The 14,948-nt window shown below is 50.4% G+C and overlaps 6 protein-coding genes across 6 annotated transcripts; 2 read left to right on the forward strand and 4 right to left on the reverse strand.

Annotated features, from left to right (window-relative positions):
* Positions 1-322: 322 nt before the first annotated feature.
* Positions 323-1,119, reverse strand: PV06_05823 (uncharacterized protein; the record flags this gene model as incomplete). Its single annotated transcript, XM_016406871.1, has 2 exons — positions 323-1,050; positions 1,101-1,119. 2 exons carry the CDS (start codon positions 1,117-1,119, stop codon positions 323-325), a joined length of 747 nt encoding a protein of 248 aa, XP_016262475.1.
* Positions 1,120-2,250: 1,131 nt separating this feature from the next.
* PV06_05824 (uncharacterized protein) lies at positions 2,251-4,005 on the reverse strand (the record flags this gene model as incomplete). Its single annotated transcript, XM_016406872.1, has 2 exons — positions 2,251-2,976; positions 3,031-4,005. 2 exons carry the CDS (start codon positions 4,003-4,005, stop codon positions 2,251-2,253), a joined length of 1,701 nt encoding a protein of 566 aa, XP_016262476.1.
* Positions 4,006-4,808: 803 nt separating this feature from the next.
* PV06_05825 (uncharacterized protein) lies at positions 4,809-6,576 on the reverse strand (the record flags this gene model as incomplete). The annotated part of the gene is made up of 1 exon (XM_016406873.1): positions 4,809-6,576. Exon 1 carries the CDS (start codon positions 6,546-6,548, stop codon positions 4,809-4,811), a length of 1,740 nt encoding a protein of 579 aa, XP_016262477.1. The 5' UTR covers positions 6,549-6,576.
* A 175-nt stretch (positions 6,577-6,751) lies between these two features.
* PV06_05826 (uncharacterized protein) lies at positions 6,752-7,920 on the forward strand. Its single transcript, XM_016406874.1, has 3 exons — positions 6,752-6,932; positions 7,000-7,246; positions 7,307-7,920. Exons 1-3 carry the CDS (start codon positions 6,911-6,913, stop codon positions 7,815-7,817), a joined length of 780 nt encoding a protein of 259 aa, XP_016262478.1. The 5' UTR covers positions 6,752-6,910; the 3' UTR covers positions 7,818-7,920.
* A 176-nt stretch (positions 7,921-8,096) lies between these two features.
* PV06_05827 (uncharacterized protein) lies at positions 8,097-10,093 on the forward strand. The gene is made up of 2 exons (XM_016406875.1): positions 8,097-8,420; positions 8,480-10,093. Exons 1-2 carry the CDS (start codon positions 8,159-8,161, stop codon positions 9,649-9,651), a joined length of 1,434 nt encoding a protein of 477 aa, XP_016262479.1. The 5' UTR covers positions 8,097-8,158; the 3' UTR covers positions 9,652-10,093.
* PV06_05828 (uncharacterized protein) lies at positions 10,066-14,887 on the reverse strand. The gene is made up of 3 exons (XM_016406876.1): positions 14,609-14,887; positions 14,400-14,528; positions 10,066-14,302 (listed from the first exon to the last, which is right to left on the reverse strand). The coding sequence occupies exons 1-3, from the start codon at positions 14,647-14,649 to the stop codon at positions 10,333-10,335; spliced, it is 4,140 nt and encodes a 1,379-aa protein (XP_016262480.1). The 5' UTR covers positions 14,650-14,887; the 3' UTR covers positions 10,066-10,332.
* Positions 14,888-14,948: the final 61 nt, after the last annotated feature.

A 14,948-nucleotide genomic window follows, 5' to 3' on the forward strand; every position in this document is an offset into this window, starting at 1 on the left:
CTGCGAGCAACAATTACTTATTCACAATGAACAGCGACAACAATGGCATCGCGTGAATTAAGTCCCACCGCTGTTCGGGATTCCTCCATCTATCTATTTGACACAAACACTGGTGCACCATATCTGGATGAAGCTTTCTTCTCCTCCCACACATTTACTCGGAGCTTATGAAAAAGTCCACCTAAGTTTGCCTACCTAAAAGCTAACCCTCCATGTGTGACAATCATCAGAACCTCTCACTCGTTTTGGAAGGCCTACCAGCAGCAAAAACTCGCCTCTATGAATAGTTTACTGACTAGTCTATCATCGTCTGATAGTCACCTTATAAATCAAGAGTGACGGGCCCTCTCTGCGCGGGCACCGTCTCCCTCAGGTCCTCCAGCCGGCATAATTGCTTTCCATCATGGTCAAAGTTGCTATCATCGAGCCATTTTTCAAACGCACTCTTGATCATAGGCCAATCCGTGTCCACCATCGAGAACCAAGCAGTGTCTCTTGACCTCCCCTTGTAAATCATGTGCTGCCTGAACACACCTTCGAACGTAAAGCCGAATCGTAATGCGGCTCGTTTCGAGGGTCCGTTGTGGTTGTCGCATTTCCACTCATACCTGCGATAGCCCAAATCCTCGAATGCATGTTTCATCATAAGGTACATCGCCTCAGTTGCAGCTTTCGTTCGTTGCAGTGACGGTGAGAACAGGATATTGCCGACTTCGACCACACGGTTGTTGGGATCAATACGCATGTAGCAAGCCCAGCCAACGGGTTTCTGGGTTCGAATGTTCACTATGGCCGAAAACACCAAGTCCTTAGACTCGGATTTGGTTGTGACGGCTTTCTGGAAATCTTCAAGTGATCGATACGGCCCGTCGCTCATGTATGTCCAGATGTGGCCAGTGTTCTCGTCCTGGATCTCCGGCCATAGATCAATAGCATGACTCGGTGCCAAGGGCTCCAGTGTGACTGTCTTGCCCGTTATTTTGACCCGGCTAGGCTGAGATGCTGGGGTTAACGAAGACACCGCAGGCCCAATATTCTGGTTCCATCGAGCTGTGCGCTAGATTTAGCCCTATATGATATCAAAGTCAAACACAACTCACTTTTCTGGGTACTCGCCATATTGATTCTCTTGCTGGGGCTAAACAACGCCGAGTTGATCGAGACGAAGGATGTGGGGAGGCGAGTAGCAGAGGTGAGTCGCGTAGGTGAGAATAGCAATTTGATAGAACTCATCGAAGGGAAAGCGCATAACATAGAAAACAATTGCTAGGTCGAGTAGTCATATCCTTGGACTGGAATGTGAAATTAACTAGTAACAATACTGTGATATATTCATGCAGACCGATTTAGCTTGGAATGATGTTTCGGACTGGCCCATCTGCCGCTCCCGTAGTAGCACCAAACGACCCGTAGCGGGCTGATGACGCCGGCTAATATCATCATCTACAACCCACAAATAGGTGGTACCGTGAGCATATCTAGGTGCCCCGGGCTACCAGCTGTGGGGCCATACTCAAGCTCCCAACACTGCCTTGTTAAGACAAAAGCCTCAATCTCCTCAACTATACGATGTTTCGAGAAAGGGCTGACAATTCTGGGACGATGCACGTTTGCTGAATTTTTCTCTCACGGGCTGGAGTTAGATATCATATATGCTTGAGACGGAGATGGGTTCGAAGAAATGAAATACTGTACCGGATACAAAGCGAAACCTCAAAAGCACCGTACTTTAAGATAGACGCATGCATCGGGAGCCTTACAAGTGGCGATATGACAATACTTCATTCAATTCGCCATGGAAGCGAGTTTTGTGCTGTTGATATCGGTGCGAAGCTCACCGCAACCAGAAGTCCCGAGAGACTGCCTGGTGGTTTAAGTGAATCTACGTGACATGAATTGCTGGTTTTGGTTGGTGGGAAGCTCACCGTCTCCGTTGTGCAATGTTGCAGACGCACATGGGCGGCATATCAGTCTCTGAAATGATCGAGTGCTGTTGTTGACGGTGCTTAAGCATCACCGAGAGCCCGAAGATTAGACTCCAAAAAGAAGGAGTGCTGTTGTTGACGGTGCTTGAGCATCACCGGATCCGACGCGGGTGTAGAGGTATTGTTCAGCCCAGAAGGTTCTAGGGCAGTACTCTTCTCTTGAGTCTGATGTTGAAATCGAAGCGTCCGCGTCAGTGTCGATAAAGTCACAACCACAAGTTGAAAGGCGGATGTCACTTATATGGATGAAGGCCCATCAGTAGAATCAAGGCACTGGTGACGACGTATCTTTGTTTTTGAGACCAGTAATAGTCTCCCGATGTTCCTTGGACAGTTTGGTCTTCTTGATAAACAAGCTTGCGACTATGTTGAGCGCTCCAAGGATAGTGAACATGATAAACATGTTTCGAATGCTCCAGGCGAAGGCGTCTTTAACGGCACGACCTTGACCAGGCGGAAGATTGCGTCCGACGTCAACGTTTGCACCGGCGTTTTTCCCGGAGAGTTCTTCCACGACAGATAGTGGCAGGCCGGCTGCGATCAAGTTTGATCTTCGAAGGTCCATACTTTGTTGGAACACAATGCCACCCACGATGACGCTCAACGATAGTGCCATGCTTCTGATAAAAGCTTGAGTCGAAGTCGCGGTACCAACGTCGTCCTGGTGCACTCCTTGCTGGATGGCAATCAGAGGAGGCTCGAACAGAAGCCCTGATCCGATTCCTCCAATGATCTCGAATCCGATTATCATACCGATGCTTGAGTTGGCATCGAGCATCAAGTAGAGGCCAGTTCCCAACGTGAGGAGTACTGGGCCAATCCAAAGTGACGGTCTGTACTGGCCAGTACGATGGATGAAGACGCCATTGAGGACGCCGGTGCCTGCCGTGGCAACAATAAGTGGCACCAAAAGATAACCCGATTTGAGAGGGGAGGACTCTTTTACGCTCTGAAAGTAGAGTGGAAGGTAGTACTCTGCCGCCATGAAGACCTGCAAATAGTCAATCACTGGAACTTGGTAGCAAGCTCACCGGAAGGTACTTACCACGCCATGGAAAAATGTGACGAGAAGTGTGGCAACATTTCTCGTGCCAAATAGAGAAAGAGGTATGACAGGATACTTGGCCAGCTTCTTCTCGCTGTAAATAAATGCCAGAACCATCAATGCACCAAAGACGATCAGGCATACAACCTTGGCAGAGCCCCAAGGATAAACTGCTCCACCAAGATCCAGACCAAGAAGAAGCATCACGGTGACGCCCAGAATAGAGATGCATCCAAACCAGTCAATAGCTTTGATCCCTTCAATTGCTGGTGTTCGCGGGTTGTGGACGTCGAGGAAGAAGACGATCAACACAAAGGCAGTGCCTGATATGGGCAAGTTGCACCAGAAGCACCAGCGCCAGGTTGCGGATTGTGCAAAGGCACCACCCAGAAGAGGTCCTACAGCTCCGCTGAACGCCCAAATTCCCTCACAGAAACCGAGCCAAAGACTTCTTTCGCGCACGCTGAACAGATCGGATATTCCGACATTGACCATACATATGAGACCGCCGCCTGCAGCACCTTGAAAGCTGCGGCCAACAATAAGCATCTGCATGTCAACAGCTGCAGCACAGATGATAGAGCTCGCGAAGAATACGACAAGAGCTGCAAGGAAGATTGGCTTCCGACCCCAAATGTCCGACAATTTGACCCAGATAGGTGCAGCAGCGGCATTGGCAATCAGATAGGCTCCTCCGATCCAGATGTAGCCGGCAGCAGAGTGAAGATCAGCCGTGATTTTAGGGAGCGCAGTAGCAACGATGGTGGCGTCCAGTGCGGCAACAAAAAGAGATAGGTATAGAGCAATTAGAATCATGGTGATTCGGAATTTGCTTCTATGTTTGACCGGGCTTTCGGTCTCGTCCATCGTTGGTAAGATGCCGGCAGGACAGGCTTCGATGGACACATCTTGCGTGCACAGCGATGGTGATATCACATCTAGTTCGTGCCCTCCTAGTGGTCGTTTCGCGTCCATGCTGTCGGGCGTTGTCTATAGCGTATCGGACAGAGAGTTCAAAGTAGGAAAAAAAAGAACAAGTATGAAGCGGGAGGGACGGTGAGGATTTTATGCTGCCGTAGAACAGTGGGGCATCAGAAGAAGCCGGCGTTAGCCATGAAGCTAGAAGGAGTTGCCGAGAGGATTGAAAGACGGGGAACGAGAATAGAGAGAGACGCAGAAACAGAGCCGCTAAAGGGCCATTGTCGACCTTTGTATGAGCACTGAATGATGCATTTCCATCATGTACAAATGGTATTTAGTCATGGTATAATATTTTGATTGTGTGGCGGCAAGAGGCGAAAGGCGAGAGTCTCCGACGATGTCAAGCTCGTCATTCTTCGTACACGCTACCATTGTACGAAGCATTGACTCTATCTCTCTTCGCGAAGTCGAAATTAAACAAGATCAATCGCAGTGATTCATCACGATGCGATGTAAAGACCGTCAACTGTGTAGGGTGAAACGAATCGCCGTATCCATTGCAGAGGGAGGAGGCGTCAGAGAGCCCAACGAGATTTCATCTTGGAGCCAGTCGTAGTGGAAGATTCAGATGGGATGAACTGCAACTTCCATAGACGCATAGAGCGATCTTCAGCGGCTCCAGCAACAACAAAGACAATTGCACGAGGGATTGTAACGGTCAGGGCTATTCTCACGTACAAACACGTATTTGGTGTTTTGATGTGTTTCCCGAGAGGTTCTGTTTCAGCATTGTATTGTACGTACATACCTGGACATCTGCTCAAACATTTGTCACCAGGAGGCATGAGCATCGACTCTTACCGATTGAGTCTGGCCGCCTTGAATCGACTAATCTTTTCACCTGAAGCACCTTCGGATCCTCTACCTTTACCGGAAGTGATCATTTCGCCGTAATTGTCGTCTTCTCCATCTCCAACGAAGGCTCGATCTTGAGCATGTATCCGCTTCATTCGATGCCTTTGATACTCCATCGCGATCTCGCGTTGGTGGCTTTCTTCCGAGAAGTCATTCGGGTCAGGAGCACTGGTCGTTTTAGGCGATGGTCTTTCAACAAGGTCTCTCGATATGATCGTAGACGGAAAAGTTGGAGAACTTGGATTCTTGGATTCCCCTTCAACATCTGCCAGAGGAACTGACATATTAGGCGCAGATAAGGGTGCTGGAGGTTGCACCTGTCGTGTGCTCTTGAAACGTGATTGTTTTCTGGGCGCGACTGGTGCAGCATCAGGAGCAGGTGCGTCTTCTGTCTGTGGTTGTCTCTCTACCACAGAGTCATTGATTGGTCTAACGGTAGGATTGTTCGTTGAATCTTCCCGTGACGTTTCAGCGTTGGAGCGTGCTGAGCTGGAGGGTTCAGAAGGTGCTATATCCAGCTCGGATGCAAACGCCACCTTCTTTTTACCTGTTCTTGGTTTTGCTGTTGTATCGTCATTCGCCAATGTGGACTTTAGGCTGCTCTTCGTGGACTGATCATGCCGTGCAAGCGCTGCTTTCCTTGCAGCTTCAGCGGCTGAAGGTCGTGATTGTTGACCGATGACAGCGGTCTCTGACTCTGGTCCTAAGTTCTTCAAACCAAGTTTTTCCTGTAGTTCCTCCATCTTTTTTCGGTAACCCCTTGGTACTGTCAGGCGATTCTTGCTTTTACCGGTGTCATCTTCTGACTCATCCTCTTCGACATCGTCGTGATACTCCATGTCAGAGTCGAATTCAAATGCATCATCTTGGTCATCGTATGAGACATCTGAGCCGTCTTCTTCCAGGTCGAGTTCAGCCACGATAGCGCCAACCTCGTCCATTCCCTGGGCGTACTCCAGCATTTCTTTGCGTAGTTGAGCCTCTTCTTCTGTATCGTCAGTGGAGGTAGGCACGTCGACCATCTGCAAGGCATCGGCAGCTGCTGTGACATTTGAAGAATCGTTTTGCACACTTTCTTCAGCCCCCACACGGTCAACTTGAGAAGGGTCCATGGATTCGGCATGAGTAATTGTTCCATTTGTTTCTTTCAAGTCTGTCACGCCGGCTTTCTTCAATACGTCAAGCAATTGTGGTGCGCTTGACCCAGGCATATCGACCTTTCCGGACAATACCTGTCCTGATTCGTCCAGTTCTTCGGTAATTTCAGCCAGCGGGAGTCCGGCATCATCCCGGTGGTCAGGTTCTTCTGCTAGTAATAAGGCATTCCTTCGTTTTTCGGCGTCAGATAATTGTTTTCGGACTGTTTGGACATTTCGGTCGACATATTCAACACGCTTTGATAGAAGGTCCACAATCTGGGCGGGTTGGCGAGGGTGGCCGCTATTGTCTTTGAGAAGTGTGTGAAGCTCCTTATCATCGACCAACTCCAGCTTCGCATCTCGAGCGACTTCCAAACATAGTTCAGCCGAAGTTCCCACTGAGAGACCGAAAAATTCCTCCTTCAGACTTTCGTAATCAATTTCCAGAGTTTGCCAGTGTCGGAGCGACTTGCGGAGCTTAGCGATATTGGCTTCCAGTTCGGTCCTTTGCTGCTCAATACGCGAAAGAGCAGATTCGTCCATTGTGTGTGACGAACAGACTCTGAGATGGCGTTTTGTGTCCTTGTTCAGATATTTGTTCAGAATCATTCAGGCTGGAATTTTAATCAGCGATGCTGAAATGACAACGCCACTGCCCAAAACAGTATAAATTTGTGTCATTTGAAATTACGCTGCCTTGTCACCACCACGTACTTCATTCAGCCTCGTGAGTCCATCGCACTGACATTTATCTCCACAGCCCATTTGTCCAGATCTTGAATATTCGTATGTCGCAAGAGGTGTGATGCTGGATGATGCTTTCGCATGCAATCTGATGGCCTCATCTTCCAGCACTTCAACTTCCATCTACATTGGTACCTGAATCTCGGTGAAGGACTGTCATTATGGACGACGAAGATTCTCTTGGTAAGCAGAAACCCTGAGCTCTTGACCATCACGAATGAACTTTCTGTTGCTAATTGTTTACTCTTAGGAGCGAATAAATGTCCAGTCTGTGGCAGTGACCCTCGTACACATCCCGGACTTCGGTTCAAGATCAACACGAAATGCTACCACCGAATATGTGAAGGGTGTGTAGATCGAAACTTCTCCAGTGGCAAAGCAGAATGTCCTGTAGCAGGGTGTCATGTCAATCTCTGGAAACGTGAATGGCGACCACAGACTTTTGAGGATCTCAAAATCGAGCGTGAAGTGGAAATCCGGAAGACTGTGGGCAAGACGTATGTTGTATCCCTTTGCCCCTCTAAATGCCGGGGAACATGTCTAATCTCTCTTGCTAGTCTCGACCGTCGAGAGGAAGAATTCGAGTCAAAGAGAGACTATGATGATTATCTCGAACTGAAAGAAGAGCTCATCATGAATTTGGTTCTCAAGATAGATGTTCAAGCCACGAGGCGAAAGCTCAAGGAGTATGCTATCGCAAACGGTATCAAAACGGATGCGACCGAAGCCACAAACGATGCTGGCACACGACCAACGAAACGACAGAATACGCCCAAGGATGCTGCAGATCCAAGTGGCTTGATCAAAGGCTTGAAGCCGGTGGTCGCCCCAGCGCCCAAAGCGCCGTACGATCCTTTCATGGGCATGCCGCGGACGAGAGACTACTATCAAGTCAAGGACAGTTATGTTGCTCGCGCAAGGGGAAAACCATCGGAAGCTATGTCTGCCGCCGGGTACGACTTTCATCAATACATGGACGAATGTCTTTGGAAGGCTTTTGCTGGCTTGGGGGTATTCATTGAGGACGAAATGGTGGCGAAGCCTGTACCTGTCTCGGTGCAACACTGAGGACGATTCAGGACACTCGAGCTCGCAAGATGTTGATTGAATACCCTTACCATCTGACATAAATATTCAACCCAATATGGTGGAACGTGGATACAATTGAAACATACCTACACCTTACGCGTCCACAGACACTTCCCTCTCCGCTTGTGCAAGGAACTCGTATTGTAGGAAAGTGTGGAACCAGCGCCGAGTTCGTGGTTATGTAAGCAAATGCCAAGATTTCCACGATTTTGAAGTTTCTCCCACAGCAGCAAAGCGTCGCCGGCAGCGCAGGCGCAGGCAATAACGACAATACCAGCACCGTCGCCCTCAATTTCTCTTCAAATTACAATACCGTCGCCATGCCGGGCCCTTCAAACACCCTTTTGATCGAAGGATCGTTCTCCGAACTCGCAGAGGAGTTGGCGCAGTATCTCGACACCCTCGCCAAATCCGAGGAAGGAGCGGGCGTTCAAGCAGACGTTGCGCAATTTCTACACCAAATTCGAGAGGCAGAACAATCCCAGGAGCCTGTAGACGAGGCCTCAGTACAACAGCAAAAGAATGAAGTGCTGAAAAAGATCGTAACCAAAGCCTCTGTGCTCAATTCTGCTCCTGAGCGAGGTGAGGATGTCTAACCCCAGAAACGACTTCATCCTGTACAAGTAATAACAGCTCTACAGAATTTACAGCAGCGTACAACCTCCTCATCAGCCTCTCGCTTCAGTCACCAAATTCCGAACAATTTTTTGCCCGGATATGCCAGTATCTGTCCGAGCAGCCACTCACATCATCCCCTGCCTTCGGCTCCTCGCTCGCCCTCCAGACCCTCACGACCATTTTCAACGTTCTTCCTCTTACCAGTGACGCCCGTTATCATGTTTTCCTTGCTGTATTGAAAGTCATCAAATCATCCGCCTCTGCACAGATATTCGAGGCTTTAATACCACAATTGGAGACGAATATTCCAAATTGGCTGTCAACTTGGCAACTCGATGACGAGGACGCCCGCACTCTGTATCTCACAGTGGCCGACGTGGCATCTGAGACTGGTCACGAGGATCTGCACTACAAATATCTTCTCGACGCCCTCGAGACCATCCCGCCAGAGTCATCATCGGAGCCAGAAGCTCAAGATCTCGCGAAACGCACACTGAAAACCGCCCTCACCAACCCGAATGTGATAGATTTTACGCCATTGACCGTCAATGATGCCGTTCAAGCCATTCGAAAGTCCGACAACAACCTCTTTGAACTTCTCGAAATCTTCTCCTCGGACGATTACTCTTCATACACCGATTTCCTCGAGACCAACGATCTAGCGTCTCTAGGTATCCCAGAGAGTAGCGCCGAAGCCTTGACTAACAAGATTCGCCTCCTCACCCTAGCCAGCATCGCCGCTTCCTCGACGACCCGCTCGATACCTTATTCCACAATCGCCTCGGCCCTACAAATTCCAAGCGAAGATGTGGAAATGTGGGTGATTGACGCCATCCGTTCCGGTCTCGTCGAGGGCAAACTCAGCCAGCTCAAGCAAGAATTCCTCGTCCAGCGCGCCACCTACCGTGTTTTCGGCGAGAAGCAGTGGGCTGAGATCCAGGGACGCCTCATGGTTTGGCGCCGCAGTCTGGAGAGCGTCCTGACGGTGGTCAAGGCCGAGAGGGAACGATTCGCTCGCGAGGGACCTGGCGGCGGCGAGTCCGGCACGAACGGATTCGCAGACGGCGAGGGCATGCAAAGAGGCGGTGATAGACAAAGACGGCAGGGTGGTGGTGGCCGTGGCGGTGGCCGAGGCGGTCAGCACCGCGAGCAGCAGGCTCCCAGAGAGGTAGAGGCCGTGGGTGGTGGAGATTAGGAATTCCACGCCGAGTCCGGAAGCTGGTATCATCACGCCGAGTCCACCGACACTGCTGCATATGTCCCAGGACCACGCTCCTAGCAAACATGGAATGGTTGAATTAAAAAAAAAGGAAGAGGTGCAAGGCGTCCAGTTGAAATCAGGAAGGGTTGCAGATGGGAAGAAATGTGACTGGAGGCTTGCAAGGTCAAGCATGTTTCTTTGGACGAATGAATCAATGACCACGCGAGTCTGAGACGAGACAGGACAGTTCTACACTCTCACTCTCCGTCACACACACATACACCCACACAAGCCGTGGGGAACGGGTCTTTACTTACAATAGTCCAAGACCAGGTGCTATCACGGCAGTATGAGTATCGTGCTACAACAAAATAGACAAAGATATCCGAGAGAAAAAGATGAACTGAACGGGGAAGAACGTAAAATTATCATTGCAAATCTCTCGCCCTTTTTCCTTTTCAAACTGAAGTGCAAACATTCCGAAACTTGATACGCCGGACTTGCTGCTCCCTCCCTCTTCTGTACTCAAACAGCTCGCATAAAAATTGCCCGTCCACACTATATAAGTACCCTTGTTGGTGTCAAGACGCAGCAAAATCATTTCCTTGTTCACTTTCGTACATGAACGTCTGCACAGTCTCCTTGTAAATGCGTACGTCAACCACACCTTCCCGCTCAAGTTTGTTGTGCCGGCGCCGGACGTGGACTGCTTTGCGGGCCAGACCCCGTACCAGCACCACCGCCATTGACGTTGCCATTAACATTACTCTGGCTGCCGCTGCGTTGGTCCCTTGGAGTTGCACTCCGACTCATCTGTCCCTGATTCGTGTGTTGACTGACGGGCCGAGCCATGTTCATCACAGGGGAGTTGCTCATCCCATTAGGAATCATGCCTTGTTGCATTTGGCCCTGCATGCCTCTAACTGCGTGTTGTTGTGCCTGCTGCATGCGCATCCGCTGATTGTACTGCTGGATTTGCTCTTGCGTCATCATTGTCGGTTGACCATATTGGGCAGCCGCAGCTGCAGCGGCGGCGGCATTCGATGCATGATTCCCAGCATTGACGGCACCGATCGCTGCATTCAAAGCTGCTTGATTATGGGGCTGCTGGCGTTTTTGCGACTGCCCGGCCGCAGCAGCGGTGGCTTGTTGCTGATACTGGGTGATTTGTTGAGAAGCAAGACGATTGACATCGTCATCTGACAGGTTCGGGTGATGTTCGCGGATTTTATTCGCGATCTGCGTAAGGACAGGAATGTGACCGCTTGACAAGGCCTGGCCTGAGCTAGCAGGACGAGGTGATGCAGAGGCATGGCTCATGTTGGCAGGAGACCCTACACCGTTGGCACCACCCATGGCAGCCATATACGCTGCGTTGTTGATACCTTTGCCAGCCGCTAGGGCAGCCTGACTGTTGTTAGGCGAGGAATAGGCTCCATTCTGTGCCTGTTGCGCTTGTCGCATCAGCTGTTCTTGCTGGACACGGCTCGCTTCCTGAAGTATACGCATTTGTTGAGGAGAGGTCGCTGTTCCACGGGCGGCCATCTGCGCTTGCATTTGTGCCTGCATCTGTGGTGTGAGCTTTGGTCCTACCATACCAGGAGCCAGCTGCATGTTTTGTTGCATTGCAAGCATAGGATGACGAGGGTGACCATTAGGCACCTGCAGACCTCCATTTGGCATTGCAGGCATGCCGCCAGCTGCAGGAGGCCCACGCATGTTGGGCGCGCTAGGAGGCATACCGTTTGGCATATTATTTGGCTGAGAGCTCTGAGCACGCTGTTGTTGAGCGGTAGCACGTTGATGAGCAATCAGCTGTTGCCGGTATATTTCCTGTCGCTCTGCCAGCTTCGCTTCCCGTTCCTGTTTGAGCTGCGAAAATTCGGCAGGGGTTTTATACGATGGCTTGGGAACATTTGCATCGTTGACTTTGCGCATTGCAGCGAGGTCAGCTTGGTGTTGTTGTTTCTGAACCGCGGCTTCGCGTTTCTTCGCCAATTTGCGCATTGCGTCGAGCATTGCGAGATGTCGCTGGGTCCGCTTCCGTTCTACACGAACTGGTTGAGTCGTTCTCTTTCTAACAGGGATCTGTACATTCGCTCCAGCTCTTCGTTGAGCTTCCTCGATTTGTGCCGCGACATGTCTACCAGCAGCCTCAATCCTACCAGAGTATGTCTTAAAGTAGGGTGTCTTGGACATATCTGCAGGCAGACCCTCCAATCCAATCCATCTCTCGAAGCATTCCCAGGGTGTTCTACGATCAGCTCCAGACGTGTATGAACCCCGAGGAGTTAGACAGCTTGAGATCAGCGACCAATTGTAGGAGTAATCCTTAACAAGTTTCCTAAGCTCGTCATCCTCCGCGTGGGTCCACTGAGAAGAACTTCTAGTTTCGAAGAATGCTTGATGAGGCATAGGATGCTCCATTGGAGGGCGGAACGAATGGCCAGGATGAATTCTGTCCCTTATGGGTTTGTTTTCTTGCATGAACAATGCAACGTTGGTATCCTCAGCTGGAAGAGGCGCTGATTTCTTCCTTGGCGACAATTCGAGCTCATACTCATATCGACTTCGTTTAATGGGCGGCCGATAGTCTTTGATTGGTAGTTTATCGGTGGCCCACCTCGAAACAGGTACGATGTCCGTCTTCCATTTTGAGTCCAGGCGCTCGGCCAGGTTGGACTGGGCAAAGTCAAACTCGAAAGTTGACGGTCCATACAGAGGCAGCTCGTTCAACAGCTTGTCCAGGGCAGGTGTATGGTCGACAGGGAAATTGAACTCGGAAGAGCCAAGAGAAAAGAGAGCGGCCGGCGCGACGGTCATCGGGAGGTCCCGAAGATCTGCGATATCATCACTGATGGAGTCATCCTCATTTGAGGGCATCAAGTCCGGTGTTGGATGTGAAGAAGCGGTAGGACCAGGAAGATCTTCCATGTTAACATCCTCTAGCTCCTCTGGCTCCTCAGGCTTGTTCAAGATCTTTGGTGGCCGGACTTTCACTTGTAAACGAAACCTCTCCTCGGGTGAACTAGCCACCCACTCTGCACAACTTTCTGCAAGACTTCTCGCAGCGGCGAGTTTCCATTTTCGCTCCTCCTTGAAGTCTGTCCGCATCCACTTCATATGATCGAGGAAGTAGTCCCAGTGGGAAGTCGGTCTTGGAGCTTCATCCGCTCGCTTATATTGCCTCAATGCCCATCGTTGTTTCTCTTGTAGTTGATAAAGACGCTTCAAGATTCTACACTCAGCCGACAGCTCATATTCGACAAGATGATCTGTTGTGGATAAAGTCTTGTGAGCATTTTGAATAAGGTAAGTCATAGACGTCTGTCTTGACATAGAGTGAGCCTTGTTCTCGAATAGCGTATAGAGATAATCTCTCTCTTTCGGACTAGCCTTTTGTGTTTCGCGGTTGTTGAGGCGCTCCAATGCAAGATGTCCATCATCAGTAGATGTCTTCTGTGGCTTAGCGAAGACTACCGTTGACAACCTACTTCGTTCTCTATCACGGCGCTCGCCAATTCGGGCGTCCGGAGTTGACAGTGCAAAAGAATCGCGGAGCGTCGTTGATTGCGGAGAATCACCTTGGGGGGTAGTTGCTTTGGGGGCTTCACCCAGGATTTCCGATACGGATTTTTTCTGTAAAACACCAGAAGATATTCTGGTCGCACGCTTTGGTGGTTCGTTTCCCGACGGCGTAGCTGAATGTCCACGTTTTGGGGTACCAGCAGCAGTCATCTGAGCAGGACTTTCCACTACATCGGTACTCGGTCGTGGCTTGAAGTAGGATTCGATGTCAGTTTGAGTATCGACGCGCACGCTTGGCTTCTTGGATACGCTATCCTTCTCCAGGACGGCCTGGCTCGTGTCCGCCTTAGCAACGGGTGATTGAGTTACTGTCTGCTGATCCTTGTCGCCAACAATCAGCGGTGGTCGCTCAGAATCCGCGCGAATCTCGCGAGTCTCTTTCTGCTGCTGAAGTACCTCGGCTGCACCGGGGTGTAGGTCCATGCCAGGGCTCGTGCCAGGTGAGCCTGCGGTTGGGGCAGGCGTGATCGCAGACTCTGGCCCATTCGTTGATGCTGGGGAGGATTGAGGTTCGGCGGCCGAAGACACAGGCGCAAGGACTGGTGGACTTCGACTTGGTTGCTGTTCAGCGGGAGGTTCAAGTGTCGCGACAGCAGGAGTTCCTTCTCTTATAGCATCACTAGCCTCCGTAATAGATTTTTGAGGACCTTCTTCTGGTGGTTTTGGACTAGGCATCGGCGTGGACGACTTCGACGCTCCATTGACGACGGCAACGTTTACGCCTAAGCTAGGCGCGTCGTCTCCCTGGGCTGCCGAGAACACATGTTGCTCTGATCTGTCAGGGCTTTCGTCACCATCTGCTACTTGTCGTGTTGCAATATGTCCACCATCATCGGCCTCGTCGCGCAAGGGTGTGGCTGTTTCTGAAGAAGCAGCCTTAGGCGCATCTTTGAGAGGTGATGGTGACGAGACTTTGCTCTTAGAATGACCGGCAGTTTGTGAGAGAGGACTCCCGATCGAGAGTATGGTTGTGACAGGAGGAGAAAGTTTAGATTGTCGTGATCGAAGGGTTATATGGGTTTTCGGAGGGAGCGTCGCTTCATCGAAGAGTCGACCACTGCGGAAAAGTGAGCAAATGCGAGCAAAAATGGCAGCGTACGTGCTGCCGTCGTCAAGATACCCATTGTAGTAGGGAAGCGACAAGGGGATCATACCTTTCTAAGTCGTTTGCATCTTGGAAAGCCTGTAACTTTTGATTGTACGCCGGGTCCTCGGGCAGTAGAGGGTACGCGGCGACAGAGAAAAGTTCAGACAACTTCCGCTTCCTCGACCACAAACATCTTCTATAATTCACCATAATATATTAGTATGATCCTTGAGAGACGCAGGATCAGATGAATCGCTTCAAAAAGGATTTACTGACTGTGCTTCAGACTTTTTCGAGCGCAACTGCTCGACGTGCATTGCATCAGTCACAGCAGCGGTTGAAAGTCATCGAATTAATTGCTGAAAATTGGAGGAAACACAGTTAAGAGTAACTGGAGATGGATGATCGCCTCAGATTGAATTGTTTGGGCGCGTTGTGGTGGATTTGAGGCTGTTGAAGTTGGCGAGCTGGCTGGAGGATGTGTTCAAATGAGATGGTATTTGGTAGTACAGCGAGTCAGTGCAGGCGCAGGCGGGCATCGAGAATGGAGGGAGTTGGAGGCTGCATGAGGTCAATGTACGGGCAAGGGGGGGAGGACCAGGGACCACTGAGTACT

The sequence above is a fragment of the Exophiala oligosperma genome (genome assembly GCF_000835515.1).
Source record: "Exophiala oligosperma strain CBS 72588 unplaced genomic scaffold supercont1.5, whole genome shotgun sequence".
Classification (NCBI taxonomy): domain Eukaryota; kingdom Fungi; phylum Ascomycota; class Eurotiomycetes; order Chaetothyriales; family Herpotrichiellaceae; genus Exophiala; species Exophiala oligosperma.